Source organism: Gigantopelta aegis, chromosome 3 (genome assembly GCF_016097555.1).
Source record: "Gigantopelta aegis isolate Gae_Host chromosome 3, Gae_host_genome, whole genome shotgun sequence".
In the NCBI taxonomy this organism is placed as follows: domain Eukaryota; kingdom Metazoa; phylum Mollusca; class Gastropoda; order Neomphalida; family Peltospiridae; genus Gigantopelta; species Gigantopelta aegis.
The window spans coordinates 12,021,065-12,044,795 of NC_054701.1; the positions used below are offsets into that span (position 1 = coordinate 12,021,065).

The window sequence follows — 23,731 nt, forward strand, 5'->3', positions numbered from 1 at the left end:
AATAGCAAGGGATCCTTTATCTGCACGTTAACAGACAGGACAATTTATATCACGGCATTATAATAATGCACTAGATGAGTTACACATCTACTGCCAAAAATGGCATTTAACCGTTAACCCAGCAAAAACAAAATGTATGATTATCCAAAAGGGAAAAACCAAAGCAAATTACATTTCCACTTCGAAGAAATCTAGAAAACAAATGCATATACATGTATATCTATCCCTGGGCTGTACAATTAATAGTAATAAAAACTTGGGTATGTAACCAAAACAGACCTTGCAACCAAAAGACTTAAAGCCCTATTTAGTCTTTAGAAATCCTTCTCTCGTTTACCGCCACCACCTCAAATATATAACAAACTATTCGATTCACTAATCAAACCGATCTTACTCTATAACTGCGAAGTCTGGGTTACAGAACTAAATAACAAAACAAAGACACACAACCTACAGAAGCTCTTAGACATATTGGAAAAGGAACCTTTGGAAAAAATGCGTACAAAATTCTGTAAATACAACTTTCAAGTAGAAAAAAATACAACAAATATCGCATGTAAAAGTGAACTAGGCCGATATCCATTAATAGCTGAAATAAATAAAAAAATCTTGTTACTGGGCACATCTAGAAAACATACCGCAGAAACATACTTTTAAAGTACTACTTTATTATATGATGCAGTCCAATACAACAAACTGCTCAACAGGAATGACAAAAACAGTTTCCACAACTACGTAACTAACATGTTCAAGAAAAACAATATTGATATAACAGAAATTTGCGTTATTCTAAAGAAATCAAAAACACTAAAGAAAATATTAACTGAAAAATTACAACATAACTACAGACAACATTATCTACAGAAACTGAAAAATTCTGAAAAAAACATATATATTACAAGCGTATTACACAACCATGTAGACTTGCAACATAGGCCTATCTGGAAAAAGTTAACAACTGTAATCTAAGACGACATTTCACCAAAATAAGAGTATCGCCTTGAAATCGAAAGATGTCGATACCATAATATACAAACAACAGGCTATGCAAGCTAAAAAAATAGGCAACATTACAATTGAGGACAAAAGACATTTTAAAAATTAATTGTCCTGAACTTGAAATGACAAGACAAAAACATTTTTTAAAAATTCATAAATGAGTTTCCCGCATGTCAGTGAATGAACAGCTATGAAAAATACTACCAGGCCTACATGTATAATTATCAACTGCCCTAGTGCCCATCTTGTAACAAAAGCACAGCTCTGTTGGGACATGGATACAGCAAGAAATAGTTTGTCAGCTAAAACACTTAAATAATATGTGACATGTCGCTATAGAACTTATAACTATAAATTATTTTATTTTGTTTAATGTATATATTTAGTCGTTCATTATTCTTAACAATGGCTTTCTTATTGCTGGGTGTGTATGTGTGTGTGTGTGTGTGTGTGTGTGTGTGTGTGTGTGTGTGTGTGGATTTAACATGTTTGGGTGCGCCAAGTTATTGGAGGAATTCTCATACACAACAAGAAGAACCAGTCTAACAGCAAAGTTGTAAACAAAAACGAAGACGTGAAAACAGAAAAGGTTATGATTTTTCGATACATTGTGCATCATTAAGTACAGATCATATTATATAGTATATTACAGGTATTGTCCTATCAACCATACAGTGCTTACATCAGCGTTGCTTCATTTTGTGTAACATTAAACCGACAAATCGAATAGACTGGTGGACATCCCTTCTTTCCCATCAAATGATCCATTTAATTTGACGTTCTCTAGCCAGTTAGTTTTGTTTTGTTCAACGACACCACTCTAGCACATTGATTTATTAATCATCGTCTATTGGATGTCAAACATTTGGTAATTATGACTCCTCATCATTGGAGGAAACCTAGAACAAATATTCGCCCGGTCCGCCCACGCCCCACCCCCGTAACCCTAACCCCGTAAGTTGCGTAACCCTAACCCCTAGTCCGAACCCTAACCCTAATCATGAGACTAATCCTAACTCTAATCCTAACCCCTATCCCTAACAAAAAATAATAAAGGGCAGATATTATACCGAAATGGGCAACATTTTTCAGTTAGCAGCAAAGAATCTTTTATAAATTATATGCACTTTTCCAGACGGGAAAGCACATACCACAGCCTTTGACCAGTTGTGGTGTTGGAACGAGAAAACCCCCATATGCTGTGACTCCTACAACTCCATTCACTATGACTCCACCAACTCCATTCGCTGTGACTCATACAACTCCATTCCTTGTGACTCTTAGTATTACTACTCCATTTGCCATGACTATTACAACTCCATTCGCTGTGGCTCCTCCAACCTTATTTGCTGTGACTCGTACAACTCCATTCCTTGTGACTCCTACAACTCCATTTCTCGTGAATCTAAAACTCCATTCCAGGGTTCGCACACATCCTGGAAAACCCTGGAAAGTGCTTAAATTTTATTTTCATCCAGGAAAGTGCTTAAAACTCCTGGAAAAATGAATTAACCCCCTGGAAAGTCCTGGAATTTTACTATTTTTTATATATATTTTTTTCATTTAATAATAATTATTTGGAAAATATATTTATAAATAATCGCGTTTGACGTGTGGTTCCAAACTATATCCTTCATGCAACAGTAATTATAAGAGGTCGACTGCCATTGGTCAACTGTTAAAATGTATACACAGTAAGAAGGCGTGGACATTAATGAACACAACTTGTGATTGGTTGAATAAATTATGTAATTGTAAGCAGTCTTGTAACTCTTGTTTCAGACGTTTGTGAGTTGGAAACTACTGTCAAAGATAAATAATTTAGTAGATAGCTGTAACCAGCGCCTTTCAGCAAAACAAATACTCCTAAGGCTTATGTCTGCTATGCTTCTGTGCAGCGAGACTCATGCAAATGTTGAGAACTTGTAGTTGACACACATTCTTTTGATGTCCATTGAAGTCTTAGATGACCCAATACACAGCAAAACGGTATCCACATGTCAAGGCATGTCAACGAAGCAACCGATTAACTAAATAAACAATCATTTTATGGGTTAGTTTTGATTGTTTGTGATATAAATTGGTGGCAACAAAGAGTCCACTTCAAGAGATTATTTTTGTGCTATCAATGAATAATGTGGTTGACATTTAGTTACTCATGGAAATGGGTATAATTCCGGTAAATTTTGTATTTGAAACACGATGTCACTAATGAGTTTAAAATAATTATTAATGAAAATAAAACATGACGAATGATTCGCTGCGACTACTACAGCTCCATTTGCTGCAACACACCAGTTACATCATTAACGTCTACACTGTGTGAATCTTTACAACAGTCCAGCCAACAGCGTTTGAGGGGAGATGCAATCACCCCAAGGAACGCAACACTCAGGAGGAGGTTAAAGTTAATTTCTAAAGCAAAATCTGAGATGCAGAAGAAATATTTCGAGAACCTAAAGGAGTTGCGGACCCAGATCAAAGAGAAAATCAGTCTAAAAAGGATGGTAAAACCTACTGTTAGCACTCTAATGATGGTGTGTGACTCAATCATTAACCAAGTCCCTGCAAAAAAACATTCCGACACTTATACAGAGATTTAGTGAACATTCCGGGGTAAAGCTGAAGGATATTCCCCATCGGAATACGGTGGAGCAGATGGCCAGGGAGTTGGGAATAATATCGGACCTGCAAGCTGGCACATCAGTTGACTACGAAGAACACGTTTGCCAGAATATACTCTGACTTCAACAACATAAATTACCAGGACTGCCGCAGTAGAATAACGGATTGAGTTGTGGTGAACCATGCAACAATTCAAAGGATAAACGAGAACTGGAACAAGACATTAAATGAATTAAATTGTCATCTACACCCGCTGGATACCATCGCGAGTTCCTGTCGGTCAGCCCTCAAACCTCTAGAGACTGAGACCTATATGGAAATGACTGCTTGGCTGGAAATATAGTTCTACAAGTGAACAAGATAAGATACAAGGACGGCAAGGATGATCCAAAGGGCTTCACAACCTTTTTGGATGACCATCATCTCCCAAGAGGTACCATACCCCGTTACCATGGTAACAGGCTTCATATTTTATTTGACATATGTGGGAAATTTATTGAAAAATATGATCTTTTTGTGGAATTTTTGATGACCGGGACCATTTCCTGTGGTGGGCTACAGTCAAGTATCTGAAGCAGGAGGAAACCCATGAGGATGCTGTGGATTTCGAAATATCAAAGTTCAAACTTGTTGCACATCTCATCTTTGAGGACCATTTGCTGTCATAAAATGACAAATATTTGGGTTATCTTTATATTAAGGAGTGTGTACGTTGTAACCCCCAGGTGAGTAGCGCTACTAAGAACTTGTTCAGGCAATATGTACTCGCCAGAGGGGTCTAGATGGGCAATATCTCCTTACCCAACCAAACTCCAAGGGTGTGTGTATCTAGACGGGCCAATACGTCTGGTGCTCTTCCCTATCCCAACCACTAAATAACCTCCTGTGGCCTAAATAACCTCCTGTGGCCTAGGCCAACCTTCCTGACCTATCCCTCTCCTTAAGGGCTAAGATTATATTAAAATTAATTGTATTTAATTCGTTTATAGAAGCCCGATCTAAATTGTGCCTAAATTACAATGAGTACTTTTTGATTTTTGTAATTTTCATTCCTCTTATCCCGCGGCAATTGTCGTTGTTAAGTTCAAGCCCTGTACATGTTATTGTTCATGTACGTGTACACAAAATTACATACACATTATATGAATATACCGTAATATGCATATAATCTAAAGGATAAATGTTAACACACATCCATATTCTGATTTTACACATTGATTGTAACATGTACAGTGTAATAAAAATACTATTTTTTATAATTGTACACTATTGCATGAATAGGTTGACATGGGACTTGGCATTGGTTGAATTGTTTTATTTTTGGGGTATAAAACAATACTCAGTCTTGTTCAAAACTTTTATGTGGTAAAAAAGCTTGTGATTTGTACCAGACACCAGCTACTATAATTTTTAGTGCTGCATGTCCATGCATTTTTTTGGTATTATAATAATGGGATATTGTTTATAATGATAGTGTATTTTATTGTTTTACTTTGAACTGTGCTAATCAGAACTAGAAGTTGGAGAATGCTTGTGGAATGTTAAATGACTTCACCAGTTAGTGAAATGACCTGGTTCACAGCAGTGGAACTGCCATGGCAGAAAGCAGCACCGTATCAACAGGTATGTCAGAAGAATACTGCATGAGTGACATTTAGATACCATTTATCTTATAACAAAATTGTTTTGAAACATATCTTGTAATAACAAGCTGGATACTTTTTAAATGGTGTGTAACAGACATGAGTGCAGGGCTCGGTAGATTCCACCAAAGTTAAAGTGATAAAGGTTATGCTCAAAATATTTGTGCCCAAAATAATTATGCTACAAACATGATGACATCAAAATCACAGAATTAGGGTTCACCCTGTCCATTGCTAAATTAGCCAGTTGCTACATTAGTCTTTGTCTAATAATTTTTTCTTTAAATTAACCACTTTTTAATAATTTTCAAGAAAATACTCTAAATGTGTGAAAATTGGCTTAAACAACATACATTTCAGTGTGAGCCCTGATCTGAGTCCTATGTGAAGCTATAATTAGATTAAAATAACTTTGAATGCATTTCTGTACATCCACATGACACAACATTTCAGCAGCTGCTAATAACAATACTACATTAATAAGTGTGCTCGTAACGGACAAAAAACGTGTTGCACTCATATTAGCCAGATCTAAATCCCTGGGCCCTGTTCCACAAAGCAATCTTAGCGCTAAGATCACCTTAAGTGCATATGTCAGCTGTGCAATTACGGTGATCTTAGGGCTAAGATCGCTTCATGGAATGCGGCCCAAAAGTTTATTGTCCTGTTTCTGAGTATAAATCGTAGAGCAGTCAGTTTAGATAATGTTCATTTTATTGAACTGTATATGTCTGTTACATTTATGTTATCACCATGGAGCAACCAATTAGATGTCTTTAAATCAGTCTTCAACATGTGGGATATACATGTAGCTGTGTGATGACAAAATATTCACAATGTGTTCCCTCCAATAAGTGCAAGTAATAGTATACTACTGTGTATATATATATATATATATATATATATATATTAATAGAATCTATCACTGTTTTGAGGTATAGATAAGGCACTTCCAACCTGTGGGACAAAAACATTTCATCCCGAGGGCTGAAATTGCCTTATCTATACCTCACAACGGTGATAGATTCTTTTTCTTGCCCATTTAAGTACAGTAACAAAACAGTAGTTTTGTAAGCTACGTACGTTTGTTTATTGTTGAATGATTCGTAAACATTTCACCTACAAACAATGAAACTTGTTTAATCATACACTGAAAAATATAGTGCAACAACATAAAAATGCAACAAATATAAAGTTGAAAATATTAATTTATTTAAATATTTTTAAAACAATGATACTATGTGAAATGGCAAACAGAATTTTGAAAACCATGAGTTACGACGTCACGCGTATGTAGAAATTGTCTAATCCTCGGGTCAGACAGATTTATCTAGCCCTAGGGTCAGACAAATGTTTTTTTAGCACTGTGCAAAAGCTGGATAACCCTGTTCAGTGGGCAAGAAAACCCCCCCAAAAAACCCAAACAATATATATATATATATATATATATACTCATCAAAATAAATTAAGGGCCAGTAGATATTTTGGACATAGTTTTGTTCATATTATATTATTTCAACAAGTGTTGACCAGATATGATTTCAAATACAACGTGGCATAATTTGTAAATCTATCACAGGGTTTGAAAACGTCTTTATCACCATAGTAAGACTGAATAGGTATGTAATAAATCTACATGTATTTCATACTAAATTCACCAAAAACCTTATTCTGAATAGCATGTTGCATGTACATACATGTACCTGTAGGTTTACACATTGCTTAAAATTTCATACTTAAAAATATAACATGTTTATAAGTTAAAACCTTTGTATATTTGTACATTTACACAAACTCTAAGCAAATTTAGATTAAATGCAGCTATATTATTAATATTATATTTTTTAGTTGAAGATGTCAATCCAAGAAAACTGACTGATCAATCTGTAAGCAGTAGTTACTATAACTCTTTACCTTGTAAAAACGCTGTGTGCGTGTCTTAAGTTATATATAAATATTTTAATAATTGCATTCTTGAGAAATTGTTTTATATTCCATAAAATGCACGGGATTTAATTTTTTTTTTCTAACAGACACCGTCTCAATCCTTATTTTCTTTCTCTATATACTACTGTGTTTAGTTGCCTCTCTCTCTCTTATATCTCTCCTGTATGTGGTGTATGTGGGTGTCTGCATCAAAACTCTCTCTCTCTCTCTCTCTCTCTCTCTCTCTCTCTCTCTCTCTCTCTCTCTCTCTCTCTCTCTCTCTCTCTCTCTCTCTCTCTCTCTCAATATTTCTTCATTCCCTCCCCGTTTGACATATTTTCTATTACAATATACTGTAGTTTTTGTGTATTTTGTTTCCTAGGCTTCAACTTTAAATAAAGTTAATTTAAAATTTATGTTGAAATTGCAGGTAGAGCTCTGGAGCACATCTAATGTTAAATCATGGCTGCAAGGAAATAGTCTACAGAAGTTTTGTTATCTTGTAGACAGTAAGTTGTTACGGGTCAACCATTTGTTTTCTTCTGCTGTTCATAATTTTATTAATATTGTATTTTACTACTGTGTTAAGAAAGACAACTAATCTAATAGGAACTCTCAATAAAAATGATGTACAGTAAACATGTGCAGTCCCTGTCATGGAAAGAACTCTGGTGAAGTCAGAGGTTGTGTCCATGACAGGCGTGCTTGAACAGTTCTCTGATGAAAGCAGATTACCAACACCCATACAATATGTGCAACCTAGAGAGGATGCTTTATGTTAACTTGTGTTATTGCAAATTTAACAAGATGAGTTATAGATAATATTTGACATACATGTATATTGGGAGATATTCTGTTTATTATATAATGTTCACCATTTTACGTTTATTCTCAGAAAAGTTTCAGTTACATGAGTCATATAGTGTGAACCCTGTAACTGATCAATATTGAGAACGAGAACAACACATGTTACAGTGTGATTAACACTAGGTAATAATAGCATTATCATTTCACTCAGATTTTCACACATTTTTCTAAATGCTGTATAATAATAAAAATACTCTTCTTTTTTTCAGAATATAAAATCACTGGCAAGGACTTGGAGCAGCTGAAGTTAGATTTTCTCAGTATGTATATCAAAGGTTGACCATTGCATTGTGACAATAATTAAATGACACACTAATTTATAACATTTTTTTATTACCAACACCACCACCACCAAGAATTAAAAAAGGAGATTAATAAAAACAGTCTTCATATCATAAATTGCAAGTATTATTTTAATATGTCAGTGGAAGTAATTGAGTTACATAAAAGACAAATTGATAAGAACTCATCAAGTGAATAGAAGAGTCCATGAGTTGTTGATGTTCACTCTAAGAAGCAATGTTATAATCAGCATTTCTGACAGACATACAAATTGACAGATTGGTGTTTGCCAATTGATATCTGTGTTGTACAGATGATGTCACCATATCGGTAGAGGACAGGGAAGTGTTTTTGTCGGAGATCTACCACTTGGTTAAACCCGCGGGCTCGAACATGGCAAACTCCCCCGACGACCGTGAGCCTCGTGACTCCTGGGAGCGGGATAAGTACCTGGCAGCTCTTCAAGTGGCTCAGGTCCGCAGAGCCAGAAGCCAGTCGTCATCTGTCCTCCTCTGTTCAGAAACAAGCTCATCGTCTCCAAAACTACGCTCAAGGTCAGAGTAAAAGACAGAATTTTTCTAATATGTTGTAGTGCTGCAGCGATAAACTGGTATACCGCGATAATTAATCAGCTCTATACGAACCACGGTACAGTTTTGCGTATCGCGATTTTTATACGCTATTTTTTCACGTCAAGCATAGTCGGCTTACTTTTTGACATATGAAGTGATAGGTCGGTTATACTTGGTTCTAACTTCTAAACAAAACGTATTAAAAATCCAATGAAAATAACCAGTTAACGATAATTACAAATAAATGTTTTATTACTTACACATTATCATTCATTGTTCATTTACGATGGAATACGGTTACGGCTATCATCTTCAAAGAAATAAACCTACAAATGAGAATCACACTTCGCTGTTTTTCACTGAACTCGGAATACTTCGGCCGATCGTCCAAAATACCTCGGCTAATAACCATGGCTCTGGTTCGGTCGATCTTTCGAAATATTGCGACTCAATACGTACATTTCCGTGTCAAGCGAGCAGCAACGGAAAAGCCTGATAGTAAGGATTTCCGAATGTGACAATTTATAAATAGTTTGACACCGTCACACGGTGTTCTAGTAGACTAGTATTGTGTTAAAAAATTAAAATATGGACGAAAACATTTAGCCTGACAGCTGAAACTAATAAAGATCATTAAAAAGTTATGCCTTCTGTTTTCATTAAAAAACCCAACCCATAAATATTAAATTTAAATAATATCAACTATATTACAATACATATTGCAATACAGTTTCTTATATCGCAATACGGTTTTGACTGTATCATTGCACCCCTAAATATGTTGTCAGTCTTTCCTACATTTAAAATTTAAAAAAATGCCCTGTCATTTGTAATTTGTAGGAAGGTGTTTCATTATTTGATGACATTTATAATTCATTTGAAAAATGACAATATTTTTTGCCGATCTGTTAATCCTCAGTGAGCTTCTGCTTGAGATCCAGTGGATTGTAGGGTTCATCCCCACAGCAGCATGTTGAGATGTTTTCAATCGGTGTTCTGTAATAGATGTCTGCACTTCAAAGGCAAATTTGTTTCTTTTAAAAAATCCTCTGCTCTTAACTATATAAAAAAAAAATTGTCTTCTTTTTATAAATAATGGAGCATCCTAGAAATCATCTCTACTTCATAGCAAAAGTGGTGCTATAATGACAAAGACATTTTGCATTGAATGAATAACATTTGAATCTATAGTTTGCCATTATTTTCTCATGTTTGGTAGTACTGTATATTATTTACTGTCTGCTCTTTTCTGTTGTCATGATCAAGCTACATTGCTTGACACAATAGGCTCATTTTATTTCTTTGCTCTTTTTAGACGCTGTTCTTTGTTTGATAGCCTCAAGTTATTTGGTCCTCAGTGCATCCAGTGTGTGCAGTTGAATCGCTCAGACAACGGGTTTGGATTCACCTGCAGTCCAATGAACCAGGGACTTGTTACTGTGTTAAACATCTCCAGCCCCAGTGTTGTGAAGAAAGGAGATATGTATGTAAATAGTGATTTCCCTAGAAATTTGACAAGGCATGGTAGACCAAACACTTTTGGGGCATTTTCACCATTTTTGGGGCACTTGTTTTTCATTAAAAATACACAAAAAATAATTGAAATAAACATAGTGTAAATTATGTGCTTGCTTTAATAAATGAATGGCAAAAGATATAAAAGGCATATTTTATTAATTAATAATACCTTTTGGGGTGTTTTATAAAGAGGTGCTGATTAAGGCAAGATGGTGCTAGACTATTGAGGCATGGTGCTGCACCATGCTAAAACAAGCTAGGGAAAACACTAGTAAATATAGTGGTGAAAAGCTGATTCTTTTTGCCAAAAGGCTATATATAAATACTATTTCCTTTTTAGCAATGATGTCAACTTTTATATTTAGATGCAGCTGTACATTACATTTTCCTGTTATTAAAAATGCCGTATTGGTTTTTGGTTTCAGTCCATCAATTGTATAGTGGTTAAATACCTTTTATGGTAAAATCTCCCTATATCTATCATTGTAAGATATTCTGAATCATTAAAAGTTAGTCCGTTAATATTTGTATCAAACTTCACTCAAAAGTTCATAAGCTATTATAAGCAGATAGGACAAAAGTGGATCTCCCTTTCTAAACACAATAATCTACAGTTGTTGTTGATATTTTATTTATGTAATTATTTCGTATTGTGTCTTTGAAGATTTTCTATGAAATTATTAGTAAAAAAAAGTTTTTTTATGTTTAACTGTGTTCGATACAAATTAGAAGTTCTAGATAAACAAAATGTTCAGGGTGTTTAGCATTATCTTTAAAAAGTAGTAGGCTGTTTAAAAAAGAGAGATGGTTATATCTACTGAACCTACCGAGGTACATAATTGTAAGCATAAAATGTAGAGAGGGATTTATCCGGGATTTTTTGCCATGGTCCTACATGTATGATAGGATTGGGAAAATTAGCACAAGTAAATCATACTTGGGATGTTTTTTCAAACCACTGAATGATGCAGTGCACCTCTGTTAAATTAATTTATTACAACAGACATAATTAAATATAAATTCGGGGCATTTTTAGCATAGAAATTGGGAATGTTCAGTGTCACTTTCTTTTGCGAAGGGGCCCTATCATCAGACCCACAGAATGCCTGGATAAATAAATCCTTGATAGCCATTGAAAATTGGCACTTGCTGCATACTAATAAAAGCACCAATATTACAGGTTTGTTAAGAAATTACGGCTGATGTTCTTGAATTAATTTTCAGAATTCTAGAAATGAATGGAATCTTGTTAATCAGGGGTGATAACTCTGTGGAAGTGATAGCAGAACGAATGCTGAGAAACTCTCAGTGTCTGCAGTTGGTGTATCTGAGAGAAATGAGAAAGTATGTAACTTGGTCTTTCATTATTGTCCTCTGTGCTGACTGAAAATATTCCCTTTTCTTGTTCCAGTTATGTCAGTCTGTGTTCTTAATTTGGCCGATTTAAAATTGTATATGTCTCTGAACTTTTATTAAGTGGAACATGTTTTCCATTTTAGAATATCATATAATAATATAATTATCCCTTGTGAGTACATCAGGGTCCATGCAGACAACAAGGGTGGATGTCTTGTGATAGTTTTGTGGTCATCTGTTATTTTGTTATCTCTTTTAAGTAGTTGTCACATCCACACATGCCATCAACAAAGACCAAAGATTATTTAATTTCGTACAGCCATATGATCTGTATATACAATTTTCAGTTTCTGAGTGTAAAAAGCAAGATCATCAGTGTCAAAAATGATGGAAAAACATATAATTCTGACTGAATTAAAATATTTTAATACCACAATATTATTATTTCTTTTATGTTATCATACGAGGGAGTCATAATGGTGATTGGGTCCACCTGGACGCCAGATGTATGGATTAGTAAGTTCGGGCAACTGATGGAGGTTAAATAAAGAGTTGTTTATTTTATATTATATTATACAGTTCTAATAAAAGAAGCCATCTAAATTATACAGTTCATGTTTTTGCAACTTTAGTTTAACAAGAATGCATTCAACAGAATAAAAGTATTTTAGGATACAAGTATCAACATATGACTTAATGCAAAACTATAAATGTAAAAAAAGACTATGTCATATTTAATTTAAATACCACCATAGAATAAAGTTTGTGCCAGTCTATACCATGGATAACCTGGTTTAAATGTCTAGTTTGTTGTTTTAAGTGAATTGTCTTTCTTCTAGTGATGTCATGAAAACTGCTGAAGATAGAAACATACACCATGAGGTGAGACCCAAACAACTGTTTTACACTACAGTCACATCTCACTATGTACACTCATGCTAATTACAAACAGTGCTCAGTTTTAATCAGCTTGTATGTTTTCGCCTTTGTAATGCAATGAAACCTTTAAAATGGATACTATGACACCAATTAAAATGTTTGATTTTAAGGGGTATTGGGTTTAGAAAGGTTATGTTCTGTACTGATATTTAGCTTTGAGGTAATTCGGGTATACACAGGGTCCGGTTTAGAGGGGTTTTACTGTTAATTGTGTAGCTAATGAATAAGTTGAACTATCATATAATCTGGAAAACTGAACGATCTATTTCAAATACTTAAAAAATTTGAAATATGCTCATATTTGCAGCTAAAATGTGTACTTACAATGTACGTCAGTTTGCTTTAAATATTCCAGTATAACTCTGGAATAACTGTTGATCAAGACTCTTGTTTTCAAAAATAATTATGTAGATATAGATAGATATAGATATAGATATAGATATAGATATAGATATAGATATATACAAATGAAATTAATCTGACACTAAGGCATGTTGTTTAATCAGGATGAAAATGCACTCTAATTGAGGGGCCGAATTTACGAACCCTGTTTTTCTTTATAGCAGATGTTTAAGCATTGTGTAAAACATAAAGTGGCTTTGTGTAAAACATAAAGTGGCTTTGTAAATTTGGCCCGGACTGTTTTCTTTTTAGTTTCCTATAATAATCCTTAATATTAAAAAATTAATTTTTATTGTATATTTATTGATATATTTTTATTTTGTCAATGAACGTTTTTTTTTAACAAAGCTGTGTGCATCAGAAAAGAAATGGCGCCATCTACAGGATATGTTGTACAGTATGAAAACTGATCCTGTTGATACCGTGGCGCTGCTGTCGGAAATACCAGACCAGCAGATCTGGGACATGAAACGCAAGTATTCAGAGCAGGTATTTCATATTAAACAAAATTTATGACACTGTGATGTGACCGATATGACAAACATATATAGTGTTTTCCCTAGCTTGTTTTAGCATGGTGCAGCACCATGCCTCAATAGTCTTACGCCATCTTGCCTTAATCAATGCCATGCTGCCCTGAGATTAAACAAGCCTTTTTCACTACTGTAATTAATTCTAAAATTGCTTTTATAAAACACCCAAAAATGTATTATTAATTAATAAAATATGCCTTTTATATCTTTTGCCATTCATTTATTAAAGGAAACGCATAAATTACTTCAATGTTTATTTTAATTAATTTTTGTGTATTTTTAATGAAAAACAAGTACTCCGAAATTGGCGAAAATGCCCCAAAAGTGTTTGGTCTACCATGCCTTGCCTAATTTCTAGGGAAATCAATAATATATATTGACCAATACCGTAGACTGAGGTCAATATTTACTTTTGTGCTCCATAAAATATATCGGTCTCATCACAGTGTCATAATTGTTTTATTATATCAAGAAATTTAATGAAAAATTAACAAACTATACTCTTCAAAAAAAGAAACGCAAAAGGGTACAAATGGGTTATAACTCCGATTTTATGTTTCCTACCGGTTCATGCTTTGTGAATATAAGGTCATTGCATGTCCCAAACACATTCCCACGGTTACATTCGATAAAACGCAGCTACCGTACAATAAAGTTCCAAAATGTGAATATTCGCAAAAACGCAGCCACGTGCAAACCATGTCACCACTGCACGTGCGTTGTCTGCACGTGCAACATGAACACCGACAGTATAAAAGTGCAGGGTGTTCGCTTGCCTGGCCTCTGTATCTGGCCGACAGTTGACAATCCAGGACATGCCACGTCTCGGTGAACCGCAGAGAAACAATGCCATCGGCCGACTAGATGCAGGCGAATCCAGAACGGCCGTTGCCAGGGCATTCCATGTGTCCCCAAGCACCATCTCCAGACTGTGGGACCGTTACCAGCAACATGGATCAACACGTGACCTCCCTAGATCCGGTCGACCACGGGTCACTACCCCCGGGCAGGACCGCTACATCCGGGTACGCCACCTTTGGGAACGATTGACTACTGCCACCTCCACAGCCGCAGCAATACCAGGTTTGCGCAGGATATCCGACCAGACCGTACGGAACCGCCTACGTGAGGTAGGAATTCGTGCCAGACGTCCAGTTCGAGGTGTCATCTTAACACCACAACACCGTCGACTCCGACTGCAGTGGTGCCAGATTCATCGACAATGGCCTCAACTGCGATGGAGACAGGTGTGGTTCAGTGACGAGTCCCGATTTCTGCTCCGACGTCATGATGGAAGATGTCGCGTGTATAGGCGTCGTGGTGAACGTTATGCGGCAAACTGCGTGCAGGAAGTGGACAGATTCGGCGGGGGTAGTGTCATGGTGTGGGCAGCCATCTCACACACTGGCAGAACTGACCTGGTCCACGTGCAGGGCAACCTGAATGCACAGGGCTACATTGACCAGATCCTCCGGCCACACATCGTTCCAGTTATGGCCAACGCCAACGCAGTGTTCCAACATGACAACGCCAGGCCTCACACAGCATGTCTCACAACGGCTTTCCTACAGAACAACAACATTAATGTCCTTCCTTGGCCATCGATATCACCGGATTTGAACCCAATTGAGCATCTATGGGACGAGTTGGACCGACGCCTCCGACAGCGACAACCACAGCCCCAGACCCTGCCCGAGCTGGCAGCAGCCTTGTAGGCCGAGTGGGCCACCATCCCCCGGGACGTCATCCGTACTCTGGTTGCTTCAATGGGCAGGCGGTGCCAGGCAGTTGTCAACACACACGGAGGCCACACCCAGTATTGACTCCAGATGACCTTGACCTTGGTGGTGTGTCATATCACTTACTCACAATGGACTAGAGTGAATTGTGAACAATCCTGCAACATTTGGTAATTATCGGACTCACCATTCAATAATTAAATCAATTCTCCAAATGTTACGACAATGTGGTTTTGCGTTTCTTCTTTTGAAGAGTATATTTATATACATGCAGTCTGGCATTAAGCAATATTTATGGGATATTAAACCGGCTTCTATTTCATATTATATTTATGTCCCAAGTGAAATAATTTTCAATTTTCACAAGCTTCAGCGAGTGACAATGAAAATGATTTCATGAGGGACATAAACATGAAACGAAATGGTAGCGAGTTTAATGTCCTATTTATTACCAATAATCAATCTTAATTTATATCACTCAATTCCTTTGGAGAACGTTCCTGTGAGGTGTTTGTGTGCCAATTTATTACATCATTGTTATGTCTAACTTGGCGTTCTAGTGGGACATATCACTATTTTAATACTAAACTGTTCTATGCAGCAGTATTATAGGAAAATAACCAATTTACTCTTAGACTGAACTGATATGAATTTAAGTGGATTCCACTTTAACCCTTTGAACCAGAGCGGCCGGAAAACCGGCCGTGACGTCAACCTCCAAATACCCCAGCAGCCGGAAAACCGGCTGCCACGTGTCTTTGTTTATAAGCAATATCGCTAGGCAACTTCCCGACCAATCAACGGCTTTGTTTTATTTAATTTTCAGTCCACACTTCCTGTGAATGTAACTTCCGTGTTTCAAAAGAAAGTTTCCCTGTTTGACACACATAAAATCGGCGAAATAATGGCTAAAAAATTGTTCTTTGTTCAACAAGTTTTAGCTGATATACCGAGTTCCGACTATGAAGAGATAGGTGAAACAATGTACGGTAATGAAAGTGATTTTGATTCCAAAATTGATTTACAAAGTGATATTAATATTAATAACACTGAAATTGATTTACAAAGTGATATTGATAACACTGAAATTGATTTACAAAGTGATATTGATAACACTGAAATTGATTTACAAAGTGATATTTATAACACTGAAATTGATTTACAAAGTGATATTGATATTGATAACATTGAAATTGATAATAATGTGCAGTCGTCTAGTGACAGGGCGGTTGTCAGAGGGGGCGAAAGTGGGTGTGGCTCTAGTGATCATTCTTGTGATAACGGGAGAGGTTTTCAGCTACACTCAGAATGTAGCAGTAGCACGCATTCCGTTGGTAGAGGACGTGGTCGAGGTAACAATGACATGACAGTTCACAGAGGGGGCAAAAGGGATTGTTTTTTGGTATACCTTCTGTAGGGAGTTTATGTGCATTGGACAGCCGGACAAAAACTGCTGGTTTGACTGGCACCACAAGAGAAAATATTGGAGATAAATAACAAATAAGTCCAGATTTATTTCAAATAGCCTTTATTTTGATACATTAATGACAGAAAATATTCTTAGTGTTTGAAAAACAAATAAATACATATTTTTTGATTTTCTTGATTTTTGTCTCAGGAGCTCAGGGTAGCTGGGCCGAACACGCCAGGAGCTTGGGGTTCAAAGGGTTAATATCTAAAGCAGATTTGACAAAAGTGCATTATGAAAAGAAAAAAGAAGTCAATGATCTATCCCGAATGGATAAATATTAATGGTGTACTTGAGATTGAAGCTTAGAATATATTTGTTTGCAGGCTAATATTGATGAAATGAAGGAGGAATTAGCAGAGAAAGAAAGTACATTAAGTGATCTTCAAAGGGCTCTAGTTATGAAGGTTGGTTTTAACATACTTGTTGCTTTTCAGAGCTCTTCATAATGCTAAGTTCAATCTTTTTTCTGACAGTCTTAATAATATATTGAAGAAACATTGAGGACCTTCTATGGTTTAGTCAGAGATTTCATTTGTAATCCTAAAGCAAACGAGAGAAAATTTGGTATAACTACTTTATTTAATATTTTGCTGATATGGTATAAACTGTGAGAGAAGAAACCTGCTGCCTCCACATAGGCTATTCTTTTCTTCTTTATACAAACATCATACAGAAAAGAACAATAATTATTTTAATAAACCATTTTTGCAGCTCTGGTTGAAAAACTCAACAGATGATTCACTCATTTACTAAAGTTTGTTTAGCGTATCTGTTTTAATAAAATTATGTTTTACAATAACTAGAATAATTGCCTAACAGTAACTTATCTGCAGTTTTATTGTAATAGTTAGAACACCACAGAGCATGTCTTCAGTTTTATTGTGATAGAGAGAACACCACAGAACATGTTTTCATATTTATTGTGACACCCCAGAGCATGTTTTCAGTTTTATTGTGATAGAGAGAACACCACAGGGCATGTTTTCAGTTTCATTGTGATAAAGAGAACACTACAGAACATGTTTTCAGTTTTATTGCGATGGAGAGAACATCACAGAGCATGTTTTCAGTTTCATTGTGATAGAGAGAACACCATAGCATGTTTTCAGTTTCATTGTGATAAAGAGAACACCACAGCATGTTTTCAGTTTTATGTTGTGTTCTGTGTTTTCTTCTTCAGAGTCAAGAAGTAAAAATGATGGAGACACAGAGAAATGCAGCCTTAGTGAGACTTCACAGTCCTACAGGTACTGTGGTAGTTACTACCAAATATATTATAACATCCTTGTGATTTTTTCGGAATTCTTGCTGTCCAAAATCTCTTTTTGTCCTTATTCTAAGATGGATTTCTCACATTAATGCTCTTGTTTTCTAATTGTGTTTTTGTCCAGTTACATTTTCATCCATGGCTAATAATGTATACATAATTCAAGTGATATTTACATTTGTTTATCAAATATGTAAACATATTCTAAAAGAGCGTTCACAATGAATTATGTATAGTAATAACGTGTAGTAATAACGTGTAGTAATAACTTGTAGTAATAACTTGTAGCGTGCAACTGAGTTGTATTATGAGAACCTCTGAATTGTAGAGATGTTAGTCACATGCTACAAGTTACGGAGCATGTGTAGTCTGCAAGTAGCACTATACCACTTGTCATCCAGTTGGGTCAGAGTCTGAAGAGCACCTAACTGTTTTAATACTATCATTCCTATCACTGATGATAAATGTGACATTTTTTATTATTTTTTTATTTTTATTTTTTTATTTATTTAATAACAAATAAAAATACCAATGACAATATCAATACTAGTCCTGGCTTTAAACAAAATCCTAAAAGCAGTGTTCAAAATACAGAAAGAAAGTCCACCCCCACAATATATGGACATTATAAATTAAGAAGATATATACAGTCAAACCTGGGCAGTAAATGTCAGCAACTGTATTTTATCGAAAGCTGTAATATTTATTTACATTAATTTTGACAGAAGCCAAAGCCAATGGTCACAGCTCTGATGTTTACAAACCATTGTGGGAGAAGTTCGAATCGGCGGAAGTCTCAAAGGTAATCACAGTGTTAGTAATTCATTGATAAGGCGTTTGCTTGATGCGCGTTTGGTCTGGGATCGATCCCCGTCGGTGGACTCATTGGGCTATTTCTCGTTCCAGCCAGTGTTTCCACAACTGGTGTAACAAAGGCCTTGGTATGTACTATCCTGTCTGTGGGATGGTGCATATAAAAAATCCCTTGCTGCTAATCGAAAAGAGTTGCCCATGAAGTTGCGACAGCGGGTTTCCTCTCTCAATACCTGTGTGGTCCTTAACCATAATATTTCTGACACCATTTAACTGTAAATAAAATGTGTTGAGTGCGTCGTTAAAACATTTCCTTCTAATAACTTTTCTCCACAAAATGTAATGAACAATTTAATTTTCTTTTGTGAATTTTTGATACAAAGTTTGTTTTGCTTAATGATACCACTAGAGCACATTGATTCATTAGTCATCAGCTATTGGATATCAAACACTTGATAATTTTGACATATAGTCTTAAAGAGGAAATGTGCTACATCCTTACATTAATAGCAAGGGGACTTTTATATGCACCATCCCACAAACATGATAGTACATACCACAGCCTTTGATACACCAGTCGTGGTGCACTGGCTGGAGCGAGAAATAGCCGAAAGGGCCCACTGATTCGGATCGATGTTAGACCAACTGCGCATCAAGAGAACCCTTTTCTACTGGGCATTGTCGCACCCTGAATTTTCCATAATGATATTTATAAAACTGAATAAAATGAAGTATATTTTATTTGATATTTTCGCTTTCAGGAAGACATATTGAAGTCACTGAAGGAAGTGATGTTTGAGGCAGGACAGCAGAAGTTATACTTCGATCATCTCCTCTCGGTGGTCATTCAGAGAGCTCCGGAACTTCTCGAGGAAGTCGACACCAGTGTCCAGGATCTCTCCAGCAACCAGAGTTCAGACAGAGAAGAGTTTTGTTGACAGTATATCAGCTGTGTTTATCGCCATCTTTCAGGAATCTGTCTAGGTGGCAGTCACTTGCATTTACAGATGAGGATCTCTTCTAGGTGTTCAAGATTAGCTTTTATAGAAGAGAATTGTCTAGATGTTGAAGATTAGCTTTTGTAGAAGATACTCTTTTCTAGGTGTCAAAGATTAGCTTTTATAGAAGAGAATTGTCTAGCTGTTGAAGATTAGCTTTTGTAGAAGGTAATCTATTCTAGGTGTCAAAGATTAGCTTTTATAGAAGATAATCTCTTCTAGGTGTCAAAGATTAGCTTTTATAGAAGATAATCTCTTCTAGGTGTCAAAGATTAGCTTTTATAGAAGATAATCACTTCTAGGTGTCAAAGATTAGCTTTTATAGAAGAGAATCTCTTCTAGGTGTTAAAGATAAGCATTTATAGAAAAAAATATCTTCTAGGTGATGGAAATTAATATTTATAGAAGAGAATCTCTTCTAAGTGTTAACAGTTAGTATCTACAGAAGAGGATGTCTTCTGGATGTTAAAAATTGATGTTTGTTTATTTGTGATCTGCTTAAAGATGCAGTCTCAAATAATGTTGTATTATTTAAACATTTGTGAAAGACCATCCTCATTAATTCTCTTACTATTGCTAGCCATTCACTGATATTCTTTGGTCACACTATCTAGGTCACATAAATGTATTATTCTCCATTTTAACTCTCAGGTGTAGAGCATTTCCCCACCATTTTGTGTTGCAAAAAAAAACTACACCCAAAACATGATGATAGACATATATGTTGTATGAAGGCAGTTGTTGATAACGTTTATTAAACTATAGATGTGTATCTTGCATTTAAATAGTAAATTCTTTTATAATTTTATAACATAAAGCTCAACAAAAATGTAAGTTAATTTTTATTTCCTCTGCGTAAAATATAAAATTATTTTATTTATCTTTTGAGAAATAATATTGCTGTTTTAACAGTAGGAGAAAAAAAAGCAAACATTTACAAATACTTATTTGTCCAAATGATGTTTTGTTTACATAATAGTCAGTATATATTTGCACAATATTTGTTGACATGGTTTATTTTTTGTTTGAAGAAGAAACATTGACAGAGATCCACTTTGGTTTTTGGACACTAGACTTAAGTGTTGCCATATGAAACAATAACCACTACAATATCTGGTGTGTTTTTTAAAATGTACCTTAATGCATGGCATCAGATATTTATGAGGAAATAGCTAATTTTGTTTCCTATTTATTGATGCTATGTATTACATTGATACAATTTTTAAAAATCTTTCTTCCCCTTTTTTATGCATTGGTTTTAATGATTGAATATAATATGTTGTGTGTTATAAACGAGAACTGGTTATAAAAATGTTAGAGGGTCACAATACGCTATTGATTGGAGTTCATTATCAACTACCTAGTCAAAAAAGAGGTTTTGTGTCACCTATTGTATTCAGTATGATTTGTTTTGTCTTTCCAGTGCCTTCGAATGATGTTAAATTGTTTACAAGTTTAATATTTATACATAAATATATCTACATGTGATGGTTCAGACATTTTTGTTTATTGGTGATACTTTTTAAGCATCATAAATGGTGCTGATCAGAGGGAAAAGTGATATATTCAGATTCTTGTTAACATAAAAATGAAACTTTACTTACTAAACTACTTTTGAGTCTTATTGGCTGCATTTTGATTGTTATATGTACATATTATGATGAAGTCAATGTACTTCCATCAGTTTTTCATCTTGCATGTTTTGGCATGTTTGCTTATTTCACTTGATATAATACTTATATTAATCTAACCTTTTAGTTCGTGTGTCAAACATTATCAATGGAATAATGTTTTCAGTCTACCTGGGTGTCTACCTGTATGATCTTCTGAATTAATTTCAGTATAAAGTTAGGTGGTAAATAAACTAGGCTTTCTGCCAGTAAATAATTTGAGGGTACATAATAAAAACAAGAAGGGTCAGAAGTGCCACTTCTAGGTGGTTATGGGGTTGAAATATTTCGAAATTGGACACTGCATTTCATGTACTGTGAGACATTTTAAACAACAGTTCTTTTACTATAATCTTTCTAAAAATTAAAAAAATGCATCCGTTAATATCCAGCGCTCGCTTGATGCACGTCTGTTTGGGATGGATCCCCGTCAGTGGGCCCATTGGGTTATTTCTCGCTCCAGCCAGTACACCACGTCTGGTACATCAAAGGCCATGGTATGTGTTATCCTGTCTATGGGATGGTGCATATAAAAGATCCCTTGCTGCTAATTGAAAAGAGTAGCCCATGAAGTGGTGACAGTGTGTCTTCTCCCTCAATTGGTGTGGTCCTTAACCATATGTTTGATGCCATATAACTGTAAATAAAATGTGTTGAGAGCATCGTTAAATAAAAAATTTCCTTCCGTCCATTAATTTCCAAGATTTTAGGGTATATAATTTTACCCTTTTTACCCTATGGCAAAAACCCTAAATACTGAATTACTAATACTAGACATAGTGGAGGTGAATTCATGTTGCTCCAAACGTCAAATGCCAAGGTCACAAACTGAGATATTAATCATTTAAATGTTTTATATTTACTATGACTTTCAGATGCTTACAACATTTTATGCACTTACTTGTACATATATATGTATATGGGGTTTATAAAATAAACTTTAATTCAGTGCTTATTTTCATGATCAGTCAAGCATCTCGACATTCCAAACCACCAAAAACAAAGTTAACGCAAATCAGGGTTTTAGTTAAGTTTGCAATCAGAGTAGTTTTAGTAGATTACAATCACTGAATTCTGTCAAATGATAAATTGTGTATCAACCTGTAATTCTGAATCTTAAATAATACAATACAGTAAAAAAAAAAGTAAAGTAAAGTTTGTTTTATTTAACGACACCACTAGAGCACATTGATTTTTTATCTTATCATCGGCTATTGGACATCAAACATATGGTCATTCTGATACTGTTTTTTAGAGGAAACCCGCTGTCGCCACATAGGCTACTCTTTTATGACAGGCAGCAAAGGATCTTTTATTTGCACTTCCCACAGGCAGGATAGTACAAACCATGGCCTTTGTTGAACCAGTTATGGATCACTGGTCAGTGCAAGTGGTTTACACCTACCCATTGAGCCTTGCGGAGCACTCACTCAGGGTTTGGAGTCGGTATCTCGATTAAAAATCCCATGCCTCGACAAGGATCTGAACCCAGTACCTACCAGCCTGTACACCGATGGCCTAACCACGACACCACCGAGGCCAGTACAGTACAGTAAAGTACAGTTATAATAAACATGCTTAGAACGAAGTACTGCATAGAACGAACTGATCGTAAAGTCCCGTTTTATCTCCCTATACATTAATAACCAACTTATGCAAATGCATACAACGTACTACTGCTATATCAAACTCACTAGTGTGGCCCTTTGTGGTTCGTTATAAGAGTACTTTAATATATTTGTAAAAACTAAATTTAATGTTACAAAAAAACACAACAACCCAAAACAATTATTTTGCTATTCAGTATATTGCTAAAATGAACTTACAAAAACAAATGCTAGGCTCAGACTACCAACTGTCAATCTGAGTGCACCCGTTGTAAGTCGGGAGTTGGAGAAATTACAGTGCAATTGTCGAGTTGGCCAACTTTCTGCTGATAGTTGACAGTCTGCACCTAGCATTAGTATTATTAAAATTCTGACACACATACAGTCATATCAAGAAACTGTCCTAAGCTTCTATAGACATAGGAACAATTAAGGTCACAATGGATGTACTCACATGAACATTCTTACAAAGAAACGGTTCAACTAGAAGTATCATACATTGTT

General features: G+C 35.4%; 1 protein-coding gene across 1 annotated transcript; it reads left to right on the plus strand.

Moving 5' to 3' along the window:
* The first annotated feature begins 1,530 nt into the window (after positions 1 to 1,530).
* Positions 1,531 to 21,952, plus strand: LOC121367525. The gene is made up of 14 exons (XM_041491752.1): positions 1,531 to 1,588; positions 5,136 to 5,247; positions 7,116 to 7,153; positions 7,624 to 7,702; positions 8,270 to 8,320; positions 8,656 to 8,896; positions 10,230 to 10,397; positions 11,657 to 11,776; positions 12,628 to 12,670; positions 13,478 to 13,618; positions 17,196 to 17,276; positions 18,053 to 18,119; positions 18,865 to 18,941; positions 19,714 to 21,952. Exons 2-14 carry the CDS (start codon positions 5,220 to 5,222, stop codon positions 19,888 to 19,890), a joined length of 1,311 nt encoding a protein of 436 aa, XP_041347686.1. The 5' UTR covers positions 1,531 to 1,588; positions 5,136 to 5,219; the 3' UTR covers positions 19,891 to 21,952.
* The last annotated feature ends 1,779 nt before the right edge of the window (positions 21,953 to 23,731 follow it).